General features: G+C 43.5%; 2 protein-coding genes and 1 long non-coding RNA gene across 8 annotated transcripts in view; 1 reads left to right on the top strand and 2 right to left on the bottom strand.

The window, feature by feature from the left end:
* Positions 1-2,279, bottom strand: part of ulk2 (unc-51 like autophagy activating kinase 2) — a 105,993-nt gene extending 103,714 nt beyond the window's left edge. For 3 of the 4 annotated variants that reach the window (XM_069911500.1, XM_069911503.1, XM_069911504.1), the window contains exons 1-2: positions 2,173-2,279; positions 1,507-1,616 (exon numbers count right to left, since the gene is read on the bottom strand). In XM_069911500.1, coding sequence (XP_069767601.1) covers positions 1,507-1,616; positions 2,173-2,254 — 192 coding nt within the window. In that variant the 5' untranslated portion in view covers positions 2,255-2,279. Of the gene's footprint in view, positions 1-1,506; positions 1,921-2,172 lie in introns of those variants that run through there. The other variant, XM_069911501.1, reaches the window with a different exon arrangement.
* Positions 1,528-14,864, top strand: LOC138749732 (uncharacterized). Its single transcript, XR_011348847.1, has 3 exons — positions 1,528-1,915; positions 2,467-2,660; positions 14,504-14,864. It is a non-coding gene; the product is annotated as an uncharacterized lncRNA (long non-coding RNA).
* The window catches only part of nle1 (notchless homolog 1 (Drosophila)), a 28,552-nt gene continuing 18,902 nt past the window's right edge, over positions 12,419-22,068 (bottom strand). For all 3 annotated transcript variants that reach the window (XM_069911508.1, XM_069911507.1, XM_069911506.1), the window contains exons 7-13: positions 21,653-21,845; positions 19,619-19,754; positions 17,585-17,631; positions 15,767-15,969; positions 14,588-14,747; positions 13,866-13,936; positions 12,419-12,570 (exon numbers count right to left, since the gene is read on the bottom strand). In XM_069911508.1, coding sequence (XP_069767609.1) covers positions 12,558-12,570; positions 13,866-13,936; positions 14,588-14,747; positions 15,767-15,969; positions 17,585-17,631; positions 19,619-19,754; positions 21,653-21,845 — 823 coding nt within the window. In that variant the 3' untranslated portion in view covers positions 12,419-12,557. The remainder of the gene's footprint in view (positions 12,571-13,865; positions 13,937-14,587; positions 14,748-15,766; positions 15,970-17,584; positions 17,632-19,618; positions 19,755-21,652; positions 21,846-22,068) is intronic.

Below are 22,068 nucleotides of genomic sequence, written 5' to 3'. Positions count from 1 at the left end.
AGTGCAAAAAAATTCACAGGGATCTGGACAGCTTCAATTAAAGGGAGAGCTCAGATAGGCTATGACTGTTTTGCCTGGAGGAGGCATACAAGATTATGATGGGTATAGACAGTGTCTTTTGCCTAGGAGAGTCTAAAACTGCAGGGCACAGATTGGACAGTGGTTCTCAACCTTTCTCTTTCCACCTTAAGAAATCCCTTACTAACCACAGAGCACCCATGGCATAAATAGGTGGTATGTGAGTGTGGGGAAAAAAGGTTGAGAACTGCTAGTTGAAGGTGAGGGGGAGGGGTAATATTAAAGTGGACCTGAGGAGCAACTTTTCCCACACAAAGGGAGGTACATATGTGGAACAAGAGGCAGCACAATTACACCATTTCAAATTCATTTGGACAGGTACATGGGTAGGAAAGGGTAGAGAGTATTTTTAAAACTTTATTTAAGATTTTTATAACATGAATAAAATAGAAAGTTACAGTAAAAAGATTAAACATAAGATAATAAAAATTACAATACTACATCGGCAGACTAAATAAACTAAACACCCCCCACCCCCAAATTAGTACACAACATTAATGACCTAGCTTAAAGTTAGGAAAGGGTAGAGGGTTATTGGCAACACATACAGTACATACAAATAGGATGAATTTAGATGGCAATTTGATTGGCATGGACAAGTTGGGCAAAGGGGCCCGTTTCCATGCTCAACAGCCATTTAGCCCCTTGTGCCTGCTCTTGTCAATGCTACTTTTGTCTTTCTGGCACTGAACCTTTGACATTCATACCTAACCACCAATCAACCTCCAGCCAGTGATTTTGCCGGCAGATCTTGGTCATCAACCACATGGTGGAGGTCAAACACAGCTGTGAAGAAATCTAGCAGTGAGAGGGAGATGAGTCAAAGAAGTGGGATGCCAAAGGAGAAAGATATTGAGGACGATGTGAAATCTCACTACTAACACTTGATTTTTAAACCATAGCTAATAAGACCATTAAATGCACCATGATGCACTAAATGTTGATAGGCTGGGGATAAAAGGAAGGCATGCAATCAAGCACACTTTCGCAAAATTGCTGCACCACTGAAGAGGCAGTGACAGATGATAAAAGCACAAGACCACAGCAGTGGAAAACAGCAAGCTGCAAAAGCATGGACACCTGTCACAACTCCTGCGGCAAAATAATGGGTGTGAAAAGCCTTGAAGTTTTTTTTTCCGCGAATAACTTATTGTGAATAAACTGGGGGCGGGGGAACCAAACTCCTGCAGCAAGAGACCCCCAACAGATTGTGCTAAATACCTGCTGGACGTGCACTAATATACAACAAGAGAGCCACAATGTTCATTTGAGGCTCCTTTCCAGTCAAACGGTCCAGTGAGCCTGCAATTTGCAGGAGATGAGAGAATTCAATGTGTGATGCCAGCTGAAAGTTTGCAAAAGCCACATTGAACTGAGAAGGCAGCAAAGTGCACCCCCGCCCCAACCCAACCCCATGCATTCATTTACCTTCCTGTGGCGTCCTTTAAAGACCACAGCGAAGGCTCCGTGTCCTATCAGGTCTTTCCTGTTGTACTCGAACTCCCCCACCGCCTCCATGGCCGGCACTGCCGAGGGGGCTAAGAGGAGAGAAAGGACGAGACCGGCAGTGCTTTGCTGCTCTCTCATGAAGTGAACGGCGCAGCCAAGGCTGAGCGGCACCGGCGAAGGAGCAGCGGCGGCGGCGGCTCGGCCACCATCATCCCATCCCACCGGCGCCCGCGCATACTTAGCATGAAGATGTGCGTGTACGGGGGTGGTTGCGGGGGAGACACCAAGGCGGTTGTTACTGCGTTAACGGTCTCTTTTGTTGCGGTGGCGGGAGAGCGGACCACTGCACACCCGCAGACTCCGCCCGCCCACCCGCCGCCGACCAGCTGTGAGTCGCTCGCCGCAGCGGGGCACTTTTATACAGGCGGCCGCACCACGCCTGGCCCTGCGTCACTGTCTCCTTGCCCCCTCCAGCAAAGAGTGCGGATTCTCCTCCCCCCTGACTTCAAGCGCGAGCTGGCCTTTCGGCCTCTGGCTTCGTGTCGCGCTTTGGTGGACGGCGGGAGAGCGCTGCTGGTGGGCGGGGGCGCTCGGGGCTCCGGGTTTTTTAAAATCCCCATCACCACTCCGCCGCCCTCCATTTACCTTCGCCTCGTCCGTTGAAAGCCGCATCGCTCCGCGTGGTTTGTTTACATGGTGCACGCGGCGCGCTCCGTCCGGTGCTCATCCGCGGCTCCCCCGACACACAAAATAATCCGCCCCCCCTCCCTCCCGGTCCTGTGACGAGTGCAAAGCCCCTGACTTTGACTGGAACCGATCGATTCAAGGCCTTGCGCCGGCGCCTTGCTGCATTCAACGAGGAGGGGGAGCTGGAGGGCGACACTTCATCCAGCAATCGATTGTTTTTCTGAGAGTTGGCTCTGTGTATTCCGTTCCCAGGCTCCGTGCGTCATTTCCGCTCCTTATGCAAGCGCGGGGCTTGAGTGACAGCGACCTGAGGCCACTCAGCCCTTCGACTGGGCTCGTTTGGAGCAAGGACACAGGGTCCACAGGTCAGCCCTTTTGTCTTGGAGTGGAGCTTGCAGAGGTATTATTCCTCCTCAGTAAAAGTCTGATTGAAGCAAAAACACAAGGTAATGGTTTCATTATTGTCATGTAATACTACATTTAGAATGTAACATGCATGAATGTCTTTTGTCCACCATCAGGCAATCAGAATTGCCACTTTGTCCAGCATGCCTCACAGAAATCTGCAGCACTTGGCATTCCCAAGGCAGTCTCCCCTCCAGTCCTGACCCTGATTAATGAGATCAGACCGCCGAGGTACATCAGCTGCTGCGGATCCTCCTGTGCTGGATAAACTCAGCACAGCGGACTTCATATAGCAAAGATTTAAAAAATACCTAACGAACGTTTTGGGCTTGAGTCCTTCATTAAAGTATGTAAAAATGTCGGCAGGCGTCCAAACAAAAATATTCATTCCAATTGCATGATATCAGAGAGCAAACACCTTGACTTGAAACCAATGGACAGACTGAAGATTGAAATTTATTGTCAGAGTACATAAATGACATCATATCCAAGCCTGAGATTTTTTTTCTCCCTTCAGTCGAGGCAGAATTATTGGTAATGCAAAAAAAAACTACAAAATGTACGTGTGCAAACAATAAAGAAATGTAAACAAACTACAATAGAGAATTTAAACAATCGATAAAGTGCACAAGAGTCCTTAAATGAGTCCCTGACTGAGTTAGTGGTTGAGGAGTCTGATGGTGGAGGAGCAGCAGCTATTCCTGAACCTGGTGGGGCGAGTCTTGTGGCACCTACACCTCTTTCCTCAAGGCAGCAGCGAGAACAGAGCGTGTGCTGGGTGGTGAGGATGCTTAATGATTGCTGCTGCTCTCTGACAACAACTTCCGCTGGAGATGTTCCCTAATGTCCTGGGCTGTATCCACCACCTCCTTTTGCAGGGCTTTATGCTCAGGGGTATTGGTGTCCCCATACCAGACAGTGATGCAGTCGGTCAGTTCATACATGGAACAAGGGTCAAATAGAAGTAAAAAATGAAAGTCTGCAGAGACTGTGCTTGAAGTAAAAACAAGGGTAAAATAAATGGTACACAGGATTTGTGCTTCATCCACAGATCAGAAGACAATCAAACGAGCTTTATTCTACAAAGTGCAGCTTATTTTTCTTAAAACTGCTGACTCTTGAACTGCTCACACTTTGTTGACATAACAGATTCTGAAGTTCAGCACAGTTGTTAAGATCATGAGTGGAAATGTTTTTAGTCCGGGACAACCTTGCAGAATTCCATTCCAACCTCGATCATGACTGATGTGTATATAAATGAACCAACAGTTAGAAAGCATGATGCAGTTGATATATTCCACGATGAGACCATCGGCCACAAAAATTATTCCATCGTAATAAACTATTTTGGAAAATCTTTAGTCTGCTGACCTGTGCCAAATGTTCCCACTGCACGTCAGCTGCAGCTCACTTGCCTGTGGGTCAGAAGGTTGAGGATCTAGGTTCCATCCAGAAGATTCGTACAGAAAAACACAAGGCTGACATACCCCAGTGCATTGGTGAGGGAATATTCTTTCAACAGCTGTTTTCTTCCAACAGCGATTAAGCACATGAACCTTGTCAAACTACCAAAACCATAATACTAATCCAGGACCACCAAAAGATTCGTCTGCTCTACTGAAAGACTGTTTACTTTTGCATTAACTGCAAATGTGAATATTTTTTCATCTGTTTGCACTTCAACTTTTAAAAAAATTTTGAGACCCATTGAAGTAGATTAACTTGTACAATTGTCATTGGTGTGTTTCTTGTTGCTGCAGCAAGAACTTTGGTGCCTTTGTACATCGCACGTGTATAACAACCATAACCATATAACCATTTACGGAGTGGAAACAGGCCATGTCGGCCTTTCGAGTCCGCACCGGTTCACTAGAATGACTCCTCAAGCTCAAACCTCCCGCTCTCTGCCAATAACCCTCCAACCCACTCACCTCCATGTACACATACAACCTTCTCTTACCCTTTTAATGATGTGATAAATGAAAGGAATTTAAAATGATGGCATTTTTTTTAAGATACTGAGAGAAAATGATGAAAGTGCCATCATTTTAAATTCCTTTCACTTTTCTTCCTTTTACTCTGTCCGTCAACGAATTTTTACATGATAGAGGAATTAGGGGATATGGGGAGAAGGCAGGTAGGTGGAGTTGGGTCATAAATTAGATCAGCCATGATCTTATTGAATGGCGGAGCAGGCTCGATGGGCCATTTTTGGCCTACTCCTGTTCCTCCTTCCTATATTCCTCACTGTCAGGGGTGCTGTCTTTTTGATGAGATGCCTTCTCAAATGGATGCATAACATCCCAAGCGTCATTTCAAAGACCGTTAGACCAGGGCCAATATTATTACCCTGCCCTTGATGACATTACTGTTTGCAGAAGAGCAGTGTGAGTTTCTAATGTCTGTGTGTCTAGGCACAATTCAAATGTCATCTACAAATTTGCCAATGACACCGTGGTCATCGGCAGAATCACAGGCGACAATGAGGAAGCGTACAGGAGTGAGATAGATAAGCGAGTAAAGTGGTGACAAAACAACAAACTTGCACCCAACATTAGCAAAACCAAGGAGCTGATTGTGGAGGTCAGGAGGGGGAAATCAGAATTCAAACTAGTCCTCATCAAGGGGGTCAGCAGTGGAAAAGGTAAAGAACTTCAAATTCCTGGGTGTCAACATCTCTGAAGATCTGTCTGTTGGTGGAGGGGGAGCAGCCATTCCTGAACCTGGTGCGGTGAATTTTGTGGCACCTACACCTCTTTTCTGATGGCAGCAGTGAGAACAGAGCATGCGCTGGGTGGCTTGGATCCTTGATGATTGCTGATGCTCTCTGATGGCAGAGCCTCCACGTCAATGCAATCATGCTCGCCGGCGGCTATACTTGAGATTTGGTGTGTCACCAAATACTCCTGCAGATGTCTACCATGGAGAGCATTCTGTCAGGTTGCATCACTGTTTAGTATGGAGGTGCCCATGCACAGGACCGGAAAAGGTGAGAGTTGTGAATACAGCCAGTGCCATTAAAGGAATCAACAAGAGGTCGTATCTTAAGAAAGCAGTCTCTATCCTCAAGGAGCCCCACCACTTGGGCTGTGTCCTTTTCTCACTGCTACCATCAGGAAGGAGGTACAGGAGCCTGAAGACAAACCCGCAATGGTACAAAAAAAAACAGCTTCTCCCCCTCCGCCACCAGATTTCTGAATGGACAATGAACCACAGACACTACTTCACATTTTCTTTTCTTTTTCACCAAGTTATTTATTTTTAAATTTAATTTCCCCATAATGCCTGCTGCATAACAAATTTTAATATATGTGTTTATGACCATAAATTCTGATTTCTGGTGTACGCTCATTGTCAGCCATGTCTCTGGAAATACCAACCTGTGGATGAGGAGCAGGAGTAGGCCACTCTGCAAGCACCCAAATGAGATGGTGCCTGGTCTGACCACAACCTTGCATCCCTGCCTAGTCCTGGTGACCATTGTTTGTCCAGAATTTGTCTATCCTTCTTTAACAATATTCGCACTGCTTCCACCACCCTTGGAGGAAAATACTTCCAAAGACTCATGATCGCTAGAGGATTAAGAGCAAAAATAAGTACAGTAAAACTCCTTGTTAAACCCCTCTGGGCATTGGTAGGTGCTGGATAAATGCATTTTCCGGTTGTTTGAGACTTACTCTTACAATACTTAATACACCTGCATTGAGAATAAACAGCTTAGAAGACAAAAATAACATACTGTACACCTGCACTGAACAAACTTAACTTGCATGAATATTTAAATCTTAAAGCATTTTACTATTTTTAGTTATTCTTGGAAAACATCAGTCATTGCTGCATTTGCAGGTTCCTCCCACTCCCCGGAGCTGGCGGAAAGACAAGCGATAACATTATAGATAGGCCTGCTGCCTCACAGCTTCATCCATCCAGATTCAGTCTTGCCATCTCAATTAATTGCTGTCAATTGTCTCTGGGGAGTGACAGAACTTGAGGTTGTGGGGAGGGATGAATGAGCACGTGGGGAGAATAGGTTATTGGGAAAATTAGTAGGGAAACTATTTATGGTAGTTTATTGCCATGTGCACCAAGATGCAGTGTAAAGTTGCCAGGCTTCAAGATTGCTTTGTAAACAAGCATTAACTTAATGGACTGAATGAATGTGTTGTGAGGAAATAAGTGAGAGGCCAGCACAATCTTAATAGCAGAGCCGCTTTGAAGGGCCAGGTGCAGGAAAGCTCCCTGTATCCAGAATTCAAGCAACCAGCAAAAAATTGAGGAAAATAATAAAAAAAAAATAAAATAACAGGTGAAGTAAGACATGAACCTTTGGTGAAGATGAGAGCAAATATTTAGCCAGTGGGAGGCCTTGGTCAGGCTTTACTTGTAGCAGCTGTTTGAATAAAGTTGTGTGAAACAGCAATGGCGTCATCTAGGTTGATGCTGCTCACTTTTGGTGGGGGGGGGGGTGATTCTCTTAAAGTGTCTTCTTATCTCTGCTTAGTAAGATTCACCCTGGTCAGAGGCTTTATCTGTAAACTTTTTTTGTGGGAGGGAGGTCTTAATTGTCTGCAATGTTATGGTTCGTCCATCTTCCTCTGTGGAGGGGGTGGAACCTGCAGATGCAGCGACAGTTAAATGTTTTCAAAGAATATGTCTGAAAATAAAGTAAAATGCTTTCAGGTTTATATATTCATGAAAATGATGTTTGTTCAGTGTAAGTACAGTATGGGTTTTTTTTCTTTAAAACTGTTTATTTTTAATGAAGGCGTATTAGTTAGGTATTGTAAGAGTAAGTTTCAAGCAACTGGAAAATACACTTATCTGGCATCTACCAATCCCAGTAGGTACCAAATACCAGGGATTTTACTGTACTAGTCCAGTGAACCTTTCCCAATTGCTTCCAACACACTTATATCCTTCCTGGGACCTGTACTGTACACAGTACCCAGCTGTGTTCTCGTCAATGCCCTATAAAACTGAAACATAACCTTCCTATTATATGTTCAAATGGACATTCACATTTTCTCATGTTATAATCCATTTGCCAGCTATTTGACCATTCACTCTATCAATACCCTTGTATGCTATTCACAACTTATTTTCCCAGCTGTCTGTGTCATCAGCAAATTTAGATCATGTTGGAAGTTTAATCTGTCATTTCTATCCCTATGGCAGACCATTCATTACATCTTGACAAGTAGAAAAAGCCCCTTGCATGCTGGTTTTCTCTCTGCCAGCCAATTCTCCACCCATATTAACACTTAAGACTGCTGCATAGTAGTGAGGAGGTGCCATAAAGTACTTCAAAAGGGATAGAATAGGTGGCACAGTTAGCGCAACCCTAAAGGCTCCAGTGATCGGGGGTTTGAATCTCTCACTGTGAAGGGTTTGTGGATTCTGCGTGGGTTTCCTACAGGCACTTGTTTCCTCCCACCATTCAAAGCAAACTGGGGTTGTAGGTCAATCAGGTGGAATTGGGCAATACGGGCTCATGGGCTAAAAGGGCCTGCCGTGGTGTACGTCTAAATTCAAAGAACACTCTAGGATATTCCAAAATGGATGCAAAATTCTGTGTAAATACAATTTAGTTCAAAATAAATCCAAAACTAGGCTATTTTGCCTTGCACTGATCAATGTGGTAAACCACTGTACATACATTTGGCTGTTAGGGCGCGCCCCTTGCTGACTGTGCCTGAGGCTTCTCCCACAGACCCCTGAATAAAGGCAACTGCTCCATAGCTTCCCCCAGTCCAGGACAGCTGATCAGCATGGATGCGCTTCCAGTCTGTCATCAATAAAAGCCCATCAGCTTCTTTATAACTTAGTCTTTGAAGTAAATGATGATGCATCCATGGTAAGTGATGAAGTGTGAGAGAAAAGGAAGCAAGGCATGGATCAGCATGGGTGCCTGGATTTTTTTTTTGTTGCACACAGCCCAATAGAGACCAAGGTTATAAATTTATAAGTGCACTAACTACATTTCATTGCAATCAACATAATGAATTTATTGCAGGACAACAGTGTATAAACATTTCCACTGTGATACTGATAGGGTGTGTGCAGGATTCCATTGGATCCTCCGTCGTTTTTACAGCAGTTGTCATCTCGAGCTCCTTCCTCCTTTCTGTTTAGGCCTCAGGAATAACTTCAGATCCAATGAACAAAACCATACAAGTTTGCTTTGCTCAAATGATATATGGAGACTTGCTCATAAAGCTTTATGACCAAGTGAGTCCCAAACACAGACCGAGGCCACATCTTGTACATCAGTTGTCAGGGTCACGTATATTGCGGCCAAACACCAATGATTAGGGGTGTCTGCAGGCGTCTCTTGCGTCAGCCTTGATCAGGTCAGCGGGTAGTAATCAGGATGGCGCTGTCAATAGCCCCCTTCACACTTGCAAATGATCCCAGGAATCAAACACCAATCAGCCTTTAAAGTGGCAAGTGTGAAAGCAAAATCAGCTCAACGCCTGCATCAGATGACGTCATCTCATGCCGGGGATTGATGGTCTTGACTCCTTGTACAATCCCTGGTGTCTGCATATGCCGGTGTTGCAATCAGACAAGTGTGAAACAGGTAATTGCATTGTGGGATTGAAATGACCCAAGTTTTTGTGAGTGCAGGAAGAAAAGATTAAAATGAACATATCTTTGCCATGGAAAAATCGCAGTGGGGGGGGGGGGGGGGGTGGCAGAGAGAGAGAGAGGAAATAAACAGCAATAGCATTTATTAATGTGTATTAACAGTGTGCGAAAATTGGTAATGCTACAGTGCACAATTTTTAAAGACCACGGGGGGCGGGGGGGAAGCAATGGCGGACCTGACTTCCCAGAATGCCTTGCGGCAGAGAAACCCCTCTGTAAATGCTCCACATTTGCAGCCGGGTATTCAGCCCTTTCTCTGCCGCATGGAATTCTGGAAGGGCAGGTCCACCATCACTTTTTCCCACAGTATTGATAAATTGTACGTGATAGCGCTACAAACTTTCCCACGCTGTATAACTTAAGCGCTATAGCACTACCAATTTTCCCCACCCTGTTTAAAAATTGTCCGTCCGCTATTGCTATTTATTGCTCGCACTTTCCCACAGTCCCTTATAAAAGTTTATATCGGCCAGCTCAACAACAACTGGGGCTGAAGGGCTCATACTGTGCTATTCATAAAGCTTAATTATGTTATAATTAGACATGATTAATTTTGTTCAAATAGAACATCCTAATACATTGATCAGGATTTAGGGCAGGTCCACCATCACTCAATGTGTCATGATGTCACCAGTAGAAGGTAGAACAGTAACAGTCCAAACTCTTTGCAAGTGTGAAAGCATTCAGTGTCCCAGTTAGGAGTGGTCAAGTGTGAAAAGGCAAACCCCCATTCCTATCCCAGGACATTGAATGGACAATTTAGTGGGATACAAGTGTGAAAGGGGCTAATTCCTCTGCAGCCATTTTACGCCTAATTTCCGACCATTATACGCCTAATTTGTGACCATTTTGCACATAATAAAGTTTGTTAAGCTCCAAGTCAGTTCCTCTGCAGCCATTGTATAATTCAGGCCAATTATGCACATAACAAAAGTTTGTTAAGGTAATAAATAGGTACTAAAGTCCATCCTAGATTTACTGGTGAATTATTACCATGGTAAAGTAGTAACTGGCTCTTTTGCTTGGTGTGTGCTCTTTTACAAAAATCAGCTCATTCCTATTTATCTGGAACCCAGGACAATCCTTTCAATCTAAAAAATCAACAAAACATTTTCATTCAACTGAGAATAAAAGTTCAAGTCTTCCCCACTGTGGGTGAAAACAAAATTAATCTGAAAAGTCAGGTATTCGGTCCCAAGAATCTCCATTGGTCTCTTTTAAGATGTTCCTTAAAAACTTATCTCTTTGGTCAATCTTTTGGTCACCTGAATGAAAAGCTCTTTTTATCTCTGTTAAAAATTTTATTTTGACACCTCTCCTCGGGATATGATTTCTCTAAAGGAGGAGATATAAATGCAAGTAATTGGAATTGACAGAAAGATGCAGTCAAAGGCAAGTACTGTTTAATTAAAAATCAAAATTGAGAAACTCTGCCAAATATGACCACAGAATCTCGTCTATTTTTAAAAAAACAACTCCATGATCAAATGCAGATTTAAAATTCATAGGTTTTTAAAAAAGACAGTACGGTGAGACAGATGAAGTTGTGCCATTCCTCTGTTTAGCCTGTAGATTTCTTATGTTTCCATGCACAAGAAATAATTTCAATACATTTTTGTTTCTTTTGGAGCCTGTCATCCTTCCAGAAACAGTAGGCCCTTTTATAGTGGGGGGGGGGGGGGGAACAAAAAAGCATTCTCTGTCTTTAAATCTCTTCACTTACCTCCATAAAAGGTCTGAAGGTGGAATGACTGGTCGAACTCGCTCCAGCTTCCTTCCGCCTAGGAGGATAGACTCAGAGGTGGAGTAAAGTCACTCCATCTCCTCCGTAAAAGGAATGTCACTAAATGCAGCTCCAGAGGGGAGAGTTGATGATGTCATGATGACACTCAGGACGTGAATTTTTAAAAAAACCCACATGGATAATAGAGGCTATTACGGTGCGCAGGAGATCTGCCTGTGTTCTAAGACTGCTTGGACAGATCTCCACTCGTGCTCTTTCGGTCACTATTTTTGTAGAGGCCACTTTCCCTTTTCGGTGCGTATGTTTGAGGTCACGGTGGCAGGCAGCGCTACTGCAGCACATGCCCCGCCTCCTTCAGTTCTGGAAGCCGGCACCCGACTCAGCTCTGCATAAAAGCACTGTGGGATCCGCATTATAGGTCATCACTTGAGTCGGCTATAATGCGGGGTGGGGGGGGGGTTTCTGCATAAAAAGAGCTACTGCTTCAACCTCAGCTTAATACGTCTGAGATCAGTCTTCATTAATGTTGTGTTATTACTGGCACCATGTCAATGGTGAACGTCAGAGTCAATGACTCTGCTAAACAGGTTCTTTAATTCACATATCAAGCATCCACCAACAATCATCCCATTTTCTCCCTTGCATCATCAGCTCACCGACCCCCCCCCCCACCCGTCAATTTCTCTCCCACCTGACATACTTAGGAGAATTTACAGGCAAACTAACACACCTTTGGGATCTTGGCGGAAATTAAAGCACCGAGAGGATCTTCATGGTGTCTACAGACAGGTAGTACTCAAAGTCAGGTCTTTGGAGCTAAGGCTGTTTGAACACTGCTGCCCCAGCGACAAATCAAAAACCCTGCTGCCACTTTGCCTGGTTTTAATTTGTGGCTGCTGGCATCAATCCCAACATCATCACTTAATGAGAAGCAATCTAGAAATTCAACTGCTTTCCAACTCTTGGGAAGGAATGAGTTTCTCAGTCTGAACATGCTACAAGAATGCATGTGGCCTCCTTCTTGTCTGTTTAGTATGCACATAGTTGTGGCTAGCAGACACAATGGAGGAGGTTGACGAAATGTGTCCTTTGTCACCACAGCGACGTCTCGCCAGTGTTAGCCTTAAGTTGCTCTGAACCTCACCTTGCAATGACACAATATGCTGTCATTCACTAATCTGCAGAATGCATCTCCATTTGTCCTTTCTTATGTTTGAGGCAAAGGGGTCCACTCTTCCAAGTACTTGGCCCCTGACCTGAAGCTTTCTTGGAGGTGGGGAAATGGGACAGAGGATAGACTCCGTCTGTCAAAGATAATGACGGGACATTCCTCCCCCACCCCCCCCTCCCCCCCACCACCCACCATTCCCTCAGAGATGCTAGAAAAATTCCCCGAGTCTCACACGATTAAAAACTGACTTTGATTTATTTGGTCACTGTGAGTCAGGGGACCCAAATCCTTCACTGGATGAGAGCAGCAAGACACGAGCTGCCGACGTTGTAATCCAGGTAAAAGTTCAAAGTTGCTTCAAATGGTTCTACGTCATCACCACCTCCAGCTGTAACACACAGGACACAGGATAATTAAGTCCAGACTCTCTTCCCATGATCACAAAATCCAAAAATATGGTCCAAAACCTGGGTCTCTGTCTACTGAAACTACAGACAATTGAACAAAAATGTGCAGTCATATCCTGAGGCCACATACACCCACGACATCTCGTGTCTATTCTTCCATCCTCTCCACCTCCCAGTGAAAGAAAGCATTATACCAGTATGGTCTATATTACTGACAACAATTAACAAATATATAAAACGATTAAACAAATTTTGATGACAAAAAAATTAAAATTTTCCAACCAAAACAAAAATCCAGTCTAGGGAGAGATTTGACCTTGCCATCCAACCCCACCAATACTGGTGGTCTGTGAGTTTACCAGAGGTGGTCCATAACACATGAAGGAATACTTTAGGGTGATGCATATATGGAACAAGCTGCCAGAGGTGGGTACAATTGGAACTTTTAAAAGATATCTGAAGATAGGAAAAGGTAAGAGGGATAAGGGTCAATGGGACTAGCTTAGATGGGCTATTTGATGAGCATTGAAGATTTGAGCTGAAGGGCCTGTTTCCATATTGTATTTCTCTTGTAATAATTTTCCACATTTGGTCGCTTATCCTCTACGGATCTCATCATCTACATTTGTCCCTGTTTCCACTGTAAATTTCAATGCAACTTTATCCAAGAAGTACATCCATCCCAGTTCCAAGCATGGGCATCACGGAGTCTTCAAACAGGTGGTCAGTTTAGCACCAACTTACAAGAAACTTCCTTTCTCCAATTTTAGTTTAATTGTTTTTAGTTTTCTGACCCATAAGTTTTTGCTGTTTGCTGGGAAAGCCAAGTTATAGTTTATCATTAAAATTTCAACTTAAAACTCTGTCTGATCCTAGGAATTGGGGATTGTGCATCTTACAATTATGTAAAGCAAGTATTCTCTTTCTGGTCAATGACCTTTCACGAGAATTGGGATGTGGTATGAAATATTAACTTCCCTCTCACTGATGCTATCTGGTGTGCATTTCTCCATCTGTATATCAAGTATTTAGATTAAATTATTACATATATTAATTAAAATCTATCAATTAAAAATAAAACTATTAAAATTATTGAAATGTTCAGTGATTTATTTCATGTCACTACTGGGAGTGGGGAAGAGAGGGGAATCAGCAAGTTTACAAATATAAAGGAAAACATTTGATAAGTTCAGAGACGTTTCGTCGACAATCCAGTCTGTCTTTTTAATTCATACGAACTACTCGATGGACCAGTTGGTTATCCGTCCCAACTTACATTCTCAACACCTTGTCTTTTCCACCACTGGCTACCCTCTGTCCATCGGGGCTCCAATCGACTGCATAAACCTGCAAGTACAAATCAAACATTACTATTCTCCCAAACATTTGTTGAGGTCACAAGGGTGCTATGGCCGAAACCCATCTGCCAAGTGGTTGGAGTGAGATTTCTAATCAAATTGACATTGTGCTAATACTTGAACAAGTCAATGGCACTGTTAACCAATAGCACATCAGAATCAATGGCTCTGAATTCATTCAGATTTGTTTTTCCATAAAGTTCTTTGATACTTTCTTACCAAGGTTTACGATCCGCAAATTGGAGGATCAACACCTCCTATTCCTCCAGGGCACCCTACAACCAGGTGGCATTAACATGGACTTCTCCAGTTTCTATTAGCCCACCTCTCTTCTCCTTGTCTCTTTTCTTCCAGCTCTGCATTGACAGAGCTACCCTCCTCCCCTGATTGATCGTCAGCTTTTCTCGCCTGCCCTCCTATCCATGTACGTCTTGACTGTTGGGCCTCTGTTCTTCCCTCCTCATCCCACCGAAAGGTTGGCTAGATATCTTTACCTCCTATGGACGCTGTGGGACTTGCTGAGTTCCTCCAGCAATTTTGTTTATTTATTTTCCAGGTTTCCGTGAATTTGTATCGCGGTATAACTCCAGTTTGCTGGGTAACTGGATCCCTTTCTGGGTGATTGTTGAAGGAACCTTACCTCATCAGCATGACCCGGCAGGTCAACGGACAGCTTCTGAGCCTTCACATCCCACACTTTCAATGTACTGTCACTGCTGCCGCTCACCAGCAGTCGACTGTCAGCTGACCATGCAATCTGATACACAGCCGACACGTGACCTCGGAGAGATGCCAAGTATCTGGAAACAAGCAATCAGATCAATCTCTTGTGCAACCTTTTTAAAGTGAAAATGAATACTGTGTACAGCAGCAATTACACATTTCAAGCAACCAGTATCAGCAATAAAATTGTACCAGGGTCAACTACAAATTGTACTGTGTAACGTCTTTCATACCAGAAATATGTGGGTAGGTCACTAAATGCCAGGGTGGCATGGTACACATAGGGATGGCACAGTTAGCGTAACACCGGTCGGTATAGCAGCAGCAACCGGGGTTTGAATCCAGCGCTCTCTGTAAGGAGTTTGTACGTTCTCCCCATATCTGCGAGGCTTTCCTCCAGGTGTTCTGGTTTCCTCCCACTCTTTATAATGTACAGGGGTTGTAGGTTAATTGGTGTATTTTGGTGGCGCGGGCCAGAAGTGCCTATTACTGTGCAGTGTGTCTAAATTTAAAAAACATAAACAAAAGATGAAATAGACCACATGGAGAGATTTTGGGATTTGTGGCCAAAAGTTTGGTTAAAGAGAGAGGAAGCGTGGAGAGCAAAATGGAGATAATTCTGGACTTTGTACATTGGGAACGTGAGGCACAGCCGCATTTTTATTTTTCTTTAAAACCACTCGTTTTGATAAATGAAGCATGCTGTATTTGCTAATGAATATACTATAAAAAATTTCCTCTTCATCTCTTCTTTATTCCTTCTTAAATTTGAATTTTAAAAGGACTGCTCGAGAATCTGGAAAATCCAAAAATTTGGACTGATCCAATCGCTGAGCAGTCTGGATTTCCGGATTTCCACTGTAGCAGCAAAACCAAGTAAGTTCAACGATTTCCTCCATGAAAGGAACTTCCCTCCACACCCATTCTCTAATTGATTCCTGTCCCACAGTAGATTGGTTCATTCTTAACCTCCTTTGATACAACTGCAGCAAGCCACGCCACTACACTAACTACACCAAGTTAACTGAGGATGGACAATTCATGTTGGCTTTGCCAGCTGCACCCAAATCCCATCTGTTAATAAATAAAAACTTACTTGCCCGTCCTGCCATCCCACAGTTTCACTGACTTGTCAAATGAAGCGCTGGCAATAAGCCTGGTGTCAGGGGAGAAACACACTTCATTAATGAGAGCCTGGTGGCCAGTCATTCGGGCTAAAGGCTTCTTGTTCTCTGCAGGATTCCAGAGGAAAAGTGTGAAGTCATCTGATCCTGATACCAGCCTTTCGTGGCCCTGGTCCTGAAAGGAAAACCAGCTCATTAGGATCAAAAGTAAAACATGAATGCCTGCAGACACAGCGATTGAAGTAAAAATGCAATGCTGGCAAAACTCAGGTTGTCAAACAGTATACCTTGTATCTCCTTGAAGAAGGGCTCAAGGCCAAAACATTGCTTATTCATCTTTATTCTTGCGAAAGGGCACTGTTTGACCTGGTGAGTTTCTGCAGCAGTGAGAGTTTTTATTTTCATTAGGATCAGCGTGCCATTACAGAAATCAACATCAAAGAAGTGGATTCTGACCAAACGATCCAACTCTGGCACAGGTATTTGTCTTTGATTCCCACCATTCCCACCATTCCAATTGGCTGTTGAGGAAAGGACATAATCACTCAGCTCCTCTCGGTCTCTCATGCAAGAACACAAGACTGGGCAGAAGTAACTCAATAACTTCACCAATCTTTTGGTGAAGTGAAACCCAACACCCACTCGTGATGCCGCTCCAGCGATTCAGGTGCAGTTGTGGAGATGGCGACGAGGGCACATTCTCTGTCCACTTGGTAACCTCCAGCAGGATTTGGAACAGCTCTGGCACATCGACACTGCAGGCAGTGCTGCTGTCTCGCAGACTCGGGCTCAATCCTGTCCCCGGGCATCATCTCAACGTGAACACCGGGGTTTTCCCCCAAAGATGAGGTGGCTGGTAGGTTAATGACCCCTAGTGCAGACCTGCTAATAGTGGAATTAGTTGGGGTCATTGGGCATGAGAGAGAATAAATAACAGGGAAATAAATGGGGAATGAAAGCACTGTTTTACTCTGAGAGGCAACATGAAATTGATGGGTCAAATGGCCTCCTATATTGTAAGGGAATATAAAAATAATATAAAAATGTCTGTTTCAGGAGATTGTGGTTGGTCATGCAAATAATGTGCCATGGGGTGGCATCTAAAAGTTATTAAGGTCACAATGCTCAGGATGTTGTTCTGGGAGGAGATACTGATGCTGAGGAGGTTATTCAGGGAGGGATACTGATGGTCAGGAGGTTGTCCTGGGAGAGGATATTGATGCTGAGGGGGTTGTCGTGGGAGGGGGAAACACTGATATTTGATCACTTCAGCTTTGGAAGACTTCATGGAGACTTTGTAGTGCCTGCAGCAAATTCAGGAACATGCAGGAAGGCATGGATCACTGCTGTCCAGCAGACAAGTTTTCCTCAGGTGCCCAACTGCAGTATTGATGCACTGAAGGTAACAATGTACATGTCCAAATCTTCTGGTTTGGTCAGTCAGTGCCTCTTCCATTATTATTGGTATATTTTTATTAAAATCGCTACTCTTGCTTTTGAGCCAAATGTCGATGATGAGGAGTCCTCTCAGCCTGAGATGGACTTTTCTCTCCTCCTCTCAGCCTGAGATAGATAAATAATGATGAAAAGCTGAGCTCCTGGTAGCACCCTGGGGAACACGCCTCACATCTAATTACAAATGTACAGCTTCACGTTAGCCTCCACTTCTGTTCAGCTTCATTTTTAACTCACAGCCAAGTGCTGAACAAATCAAATGAAACTTAAATGTCAGAACACCCAGTGCAGGATTCAGCAATCAATCGCTTTGAACTTTCATTTTGGTCTTTTACCTTTGTGTGCTGATATCTTTGTAAAGCTTTGTGCTTCAGTTCTTCCACTGCAAAATAAACCAATAAGAATATCTTCATGGATGGATTTTTATGTGGTTGTCGGCCACTTAGTGAGCAACAATGTAGGTCTTCCAAATTAATTTACAAGAATTTTAATGCGCATGGAAAGAGCCTCCCACCTGCATTGTTTTCTAGTTCACTGTATGACCTCACTACCTTGGATTATATTTAGCACATCTTGTGAAAAGGGGGAAGGGACATATTTCCGGCTTTGGCTGCTTTATAAACAAGGTCAATGCCGGCTCAACATCGTATTTTTATATAGATTTTTGAATTTCACAAGAGATCCAAAGATATTTCACAGAAACAATTAAAAACATTTAATATACTATTGTATTTGGTCAAAACGTAGAAAAAAAAGGAATAGGTCACACAACCTGGGTGGCACGGTGGTTAGCGCAATACTCACAGTGCCAGCAATCAGGACCGGGGTTTGAATCCCACACCGTCTATAAGGAGTATGTACGTTCTCCATGCGCCTGCACCATTCAAAAATGTATTAGGGGATTTAGATCAATTGGGTGTCATTGGGCAGCATGGGCTCTTGGTCTGAAAGGTTTTTTTTAACCATGCCGTACGTCTAAATTTAAAATTTAAACCCTTCAAATCTGTTCCCCTGTGACCGTGACTTTCCACACTCTTGCATCAAACCCTTGTATATCCCGATTCTTTTATCAACTTGTATCAATATCAGTCTTGGAGACATCCACTGCTCTTGGGGGACCAGGCAGAACAATAGTTCGGCACAGACTGTTTTCTGTGCTATAAGGTTGTATGGGCTGAGAACTCCAAATATTCACAACCCTTTGGCAGAAGGAATTGATTTTCATCGTGGTGCTACTTTGTCAATCACTAACCCTGTAACTATGACCGTGGATTTGCCTCCAGTGCTCCAGCAGCCACAGACTTCAGTCCAAACCATCGGCAATCCGAAGTCCAGATTCAAATCTCCGACACGATCAGGATGCCTTCAGTACAGTACCCTTGTCCTCTCTCGCATCTCGGTTCCAATACCTGGTGATGGTTCAGGCAGTCTCCAGCCAGTCTTCAGCAGTCACAGCCTGGTGTGAGTCCTATGACCTCAGTCACCAATAGCCAGCTGCCTATGTGTTCTTCAGCTGCAGGCTCCCACACTGGCTGCCACAGTAATCACCATCCCCTAGAGCCCCGTTGGCTCCTTTAACAGGCCACTTAAAGCCTGTACGGGGCCGTCGGTAGTTGGACAGGGCGGTAGAAGCCGACGGAGGAGTGGAGTATCGCCACTCCTTGCTCTCTGCAGATCAATGCAAATGGTAGTATTACAACAGCGCCTCCAGTAGCGCCGCCATTTAAGAACCAACAAAGTCAAAACATTATGGATTTAAGCTCCACTAATGAGATTTGAGCAACGTTAACTGGCAAACATCATTAGTTTGCAGACCAACTGAAACTGGCTGCAAATGTCAGGCTCTACGTCAACATGCAAAACTTGTTTTTAATATGCAATAACATATCAAATGTTTTTAATTGTTTCTGTGAAATAACATTACAAAATAGTTGCAGTAAAAAAGGTATACAGTTACAGAGAGCATTTATGACTCATGACTTACCCAGCAGGAAATTAGCAGTAAATTTATACAAGTTCTCACAAATACCAATAACTGTATGCCCTGGATTTTTTTGAATTTGATTTAAACATAAATATTTGCTTATTCATGGGAAACACCTCCTCTTCAAAATTGTGTCATGGGATCTTTTCATCCATCTGCCAAGAGCGGCCTGGTCCAAGTCTCATCAAAATGTTGCTGTACCACACAGACGACATCAGCACATCTGTGTTCAGATCTCTTAAACCAACAACTTTCCAATTCTGAAGCAAGACTGCTACTCAACCGAGTCACGGCTAAGAGAGCACAGAGATGGCAATGGTTTTTAACTAAATCTCAATACCAACATTGGTTAAAACACTGAGGAAAGTCAGCAAGGATCACTCACAAGAATCATTCATGTCTTGGGGAACAATGGTAGCTTCAGCTGGTCTAAAAGCTCCAGTTCGCAGCACGTAGTCTGTACTCAGTGCCATTGTATTCACCCAGTGTGCATGACCCTGCAGCGTTCTGCACATGACTCCCTGAAACAGACCATAGAAATAGTTACTTCTTAAAGTAACATAAAAAGGTTACCAAGACTTTAACACAAGTGAAATAGATTTGCAGTCATCTACTCAATTGTCATGCAAGGCAATCGTCATTACAATCAAGCTCACACTTGCTCGATTGTACGAGTCCACACTTGGAGTACTGTGTGCAGTCTTGGTCGACCAGCCGTAAGCTGTAAAGGGTGCAGAAGAGATTTAACAGGATGTTATTACGTCTTGAGGGCTTGAGTTATAGGGAAAGATTGGATATGCTGTATCTTTACTCCATGATGAATGATCTGAGAGGGCATAGGTCTAAGATCAGATGGGAGAGAATTAAGAAGGAAATGAGCGTAGTTCACATTTGGAACGAGCTGTCAGATAAAAGTTGTGGAAATGAGTACATTTGGGCCAAAGGGCAATAAGACAGATACAGTATCTGGTTATCCAGCACTTATGGGGATTAGCAGCTGTCAGATAAATGAATTTTCCAGTTGCTCGAGATTGTGTGTTGCGTGAATGGAGAATTAATGCTAACCCATCCTAATTTTAAACTTCTATTTTTTTTTTAACCTATTTATTTTCCGTGATTTTTATGCTGGTTGCCTGAATTCCGAACAAGAGGGTTTTTTATTGTATTTGGAGAAGAAGGGTTTAGAAGGAAATAGACCAAATGCAGGTAAATGGTACTCGTCCAGAATGACCACTTGGTCAGCATGGACGAGATGTAGTGAAGGGCCTGTTCCTTGCTTAACTCTCAACTGATTACAATATGTGCAGTCTGACTACAAGCATTCCTTATTTCACCACAAAACACCCCGAATGTCAGCTCCCAGAGGATTAACCTTAAAAACAGATCAGATCAGATGATTAGGAAATTCATGTTCAGAGTGAAATGACATGCCATGAGACTAAAAGGACTCAAGTAAGGCCTTCAATATCACCAAGGGATTTGACAGGGTAGGAGATGCTTTGTGCATTTGTGGGGATGTCATAAGCTACTGCTTACAGACAGAAGGTAACCACCAATAAATCCTAACCAGGAGAAATATCCCTGGCAAGAAACTGGTCAGAAACTGAAACTCACTTCCAAATGGAATACGGGGTACGCAAGGAGAGACGAGATAAAAGTGAGTGAGAAAAATAACATACAGATGTATTTGCAGGTGTTATGAATGTGGTGAGAGCATAAAAACCAATATCGGTTTGTTATGAATGTGGAAACTAAAGGAGTTCATATTATTATAGTGCCAGCAACCCAGGTCGAACCCAGCGCTGTCTATAAAGAGTTTATACATTCTTCCCAGGTCTGTGTGGGTTTTCTCCGGTTTCCTTCCACCCTTAAAAATGAATGGGGTTTGTAAGTTAATTAGGGTATTTGGGTGGCATGGGCTCATGGGCCGGAAAGGCTTTTCACCATGTTATATGTCTAAATTAAATTAAAATTTCTGTATTAAAATAGCCACCTCATAAAGACTGATTCTTACAGCGAAGATGTATTTGCTTCAAGCTGATGACGTTGTACCAGATTCCTGCAAAGATAATTAAGGATGTTGCTTCCAGTTGACAGCCTGTTTTGAAGTTGAAAACCAAAGGCACCCAGCGATGTGCCAGGCTGTACAGGAACATACATCATCTCTTCAGCCAAGATTATCATTCAGTCTACATTTCCAATCTTGCCATAATTGTGCGAGCTCCCAAGGGGGTGACAATGAGAGACAAAGAGGGAGAAGGAAACACAAAAAGATCTGAGATACGCTGTTGCTGGAACATAAAAGAACGTTCAGCAGCATTTGAGGAGAGAGTAAAACTTGATCAACTCGACAATATTAGTATCAAGGTGAATGACAGCTGATAGTTCTGTCGTACATTGCTCAGGTGTTATTACATACATCTTCGGCCCTCCACACTTTTATGGTCCTGTCCTGTGATGAGGAATAGAGAAGGCCATCGCCGCCCCATTTCACACAGGTCACTGACTGCGTGTGCCCAGTCAGGATTTTATCGCAATGTCCCAGCAACGTGTCCCATATCCGGACACTGCAATCCTTTGATGCACTTGCCAGGTTACGGCACTGTGGATTCCTGGCAACACAAGAAGGAAACAGTGCTTCATTAGAAAGGCCAATCACAAACCCTTATTGGCAAATATTTAAGAAAAATAAATCTCCTCAACTTGCTTCAAATTTCTAAGTAATATAAGAAGTAAAGAACTTGGACTTGATTTGGATGGAGCACAAAAAAGATTTATTATGAAAGCCTTAGCTGTAGCAAAAAAATGTATTATGTCAACCTGGAAATCAGAAGA

The sequence above is a fragment of the Narcine bancroftii genome, chromosome 14 (assembly GCF_036971445.1).
Source record: "Narcine bancroftii isolate sNarBan1 chromosome 14, sNarBan1.hap1, whole genome shotgun sequence".
NCBI lineage: Eukaryota > Metazoa > Chordata > Chondrichthyes > Torpediniformes > Narcinidae > Narcine > Narcine bancroftii.
Note: the sequence above shows the minus strand (reverse complement) of the source record. Positions and strands in the feature narration are given on the sequence as shown.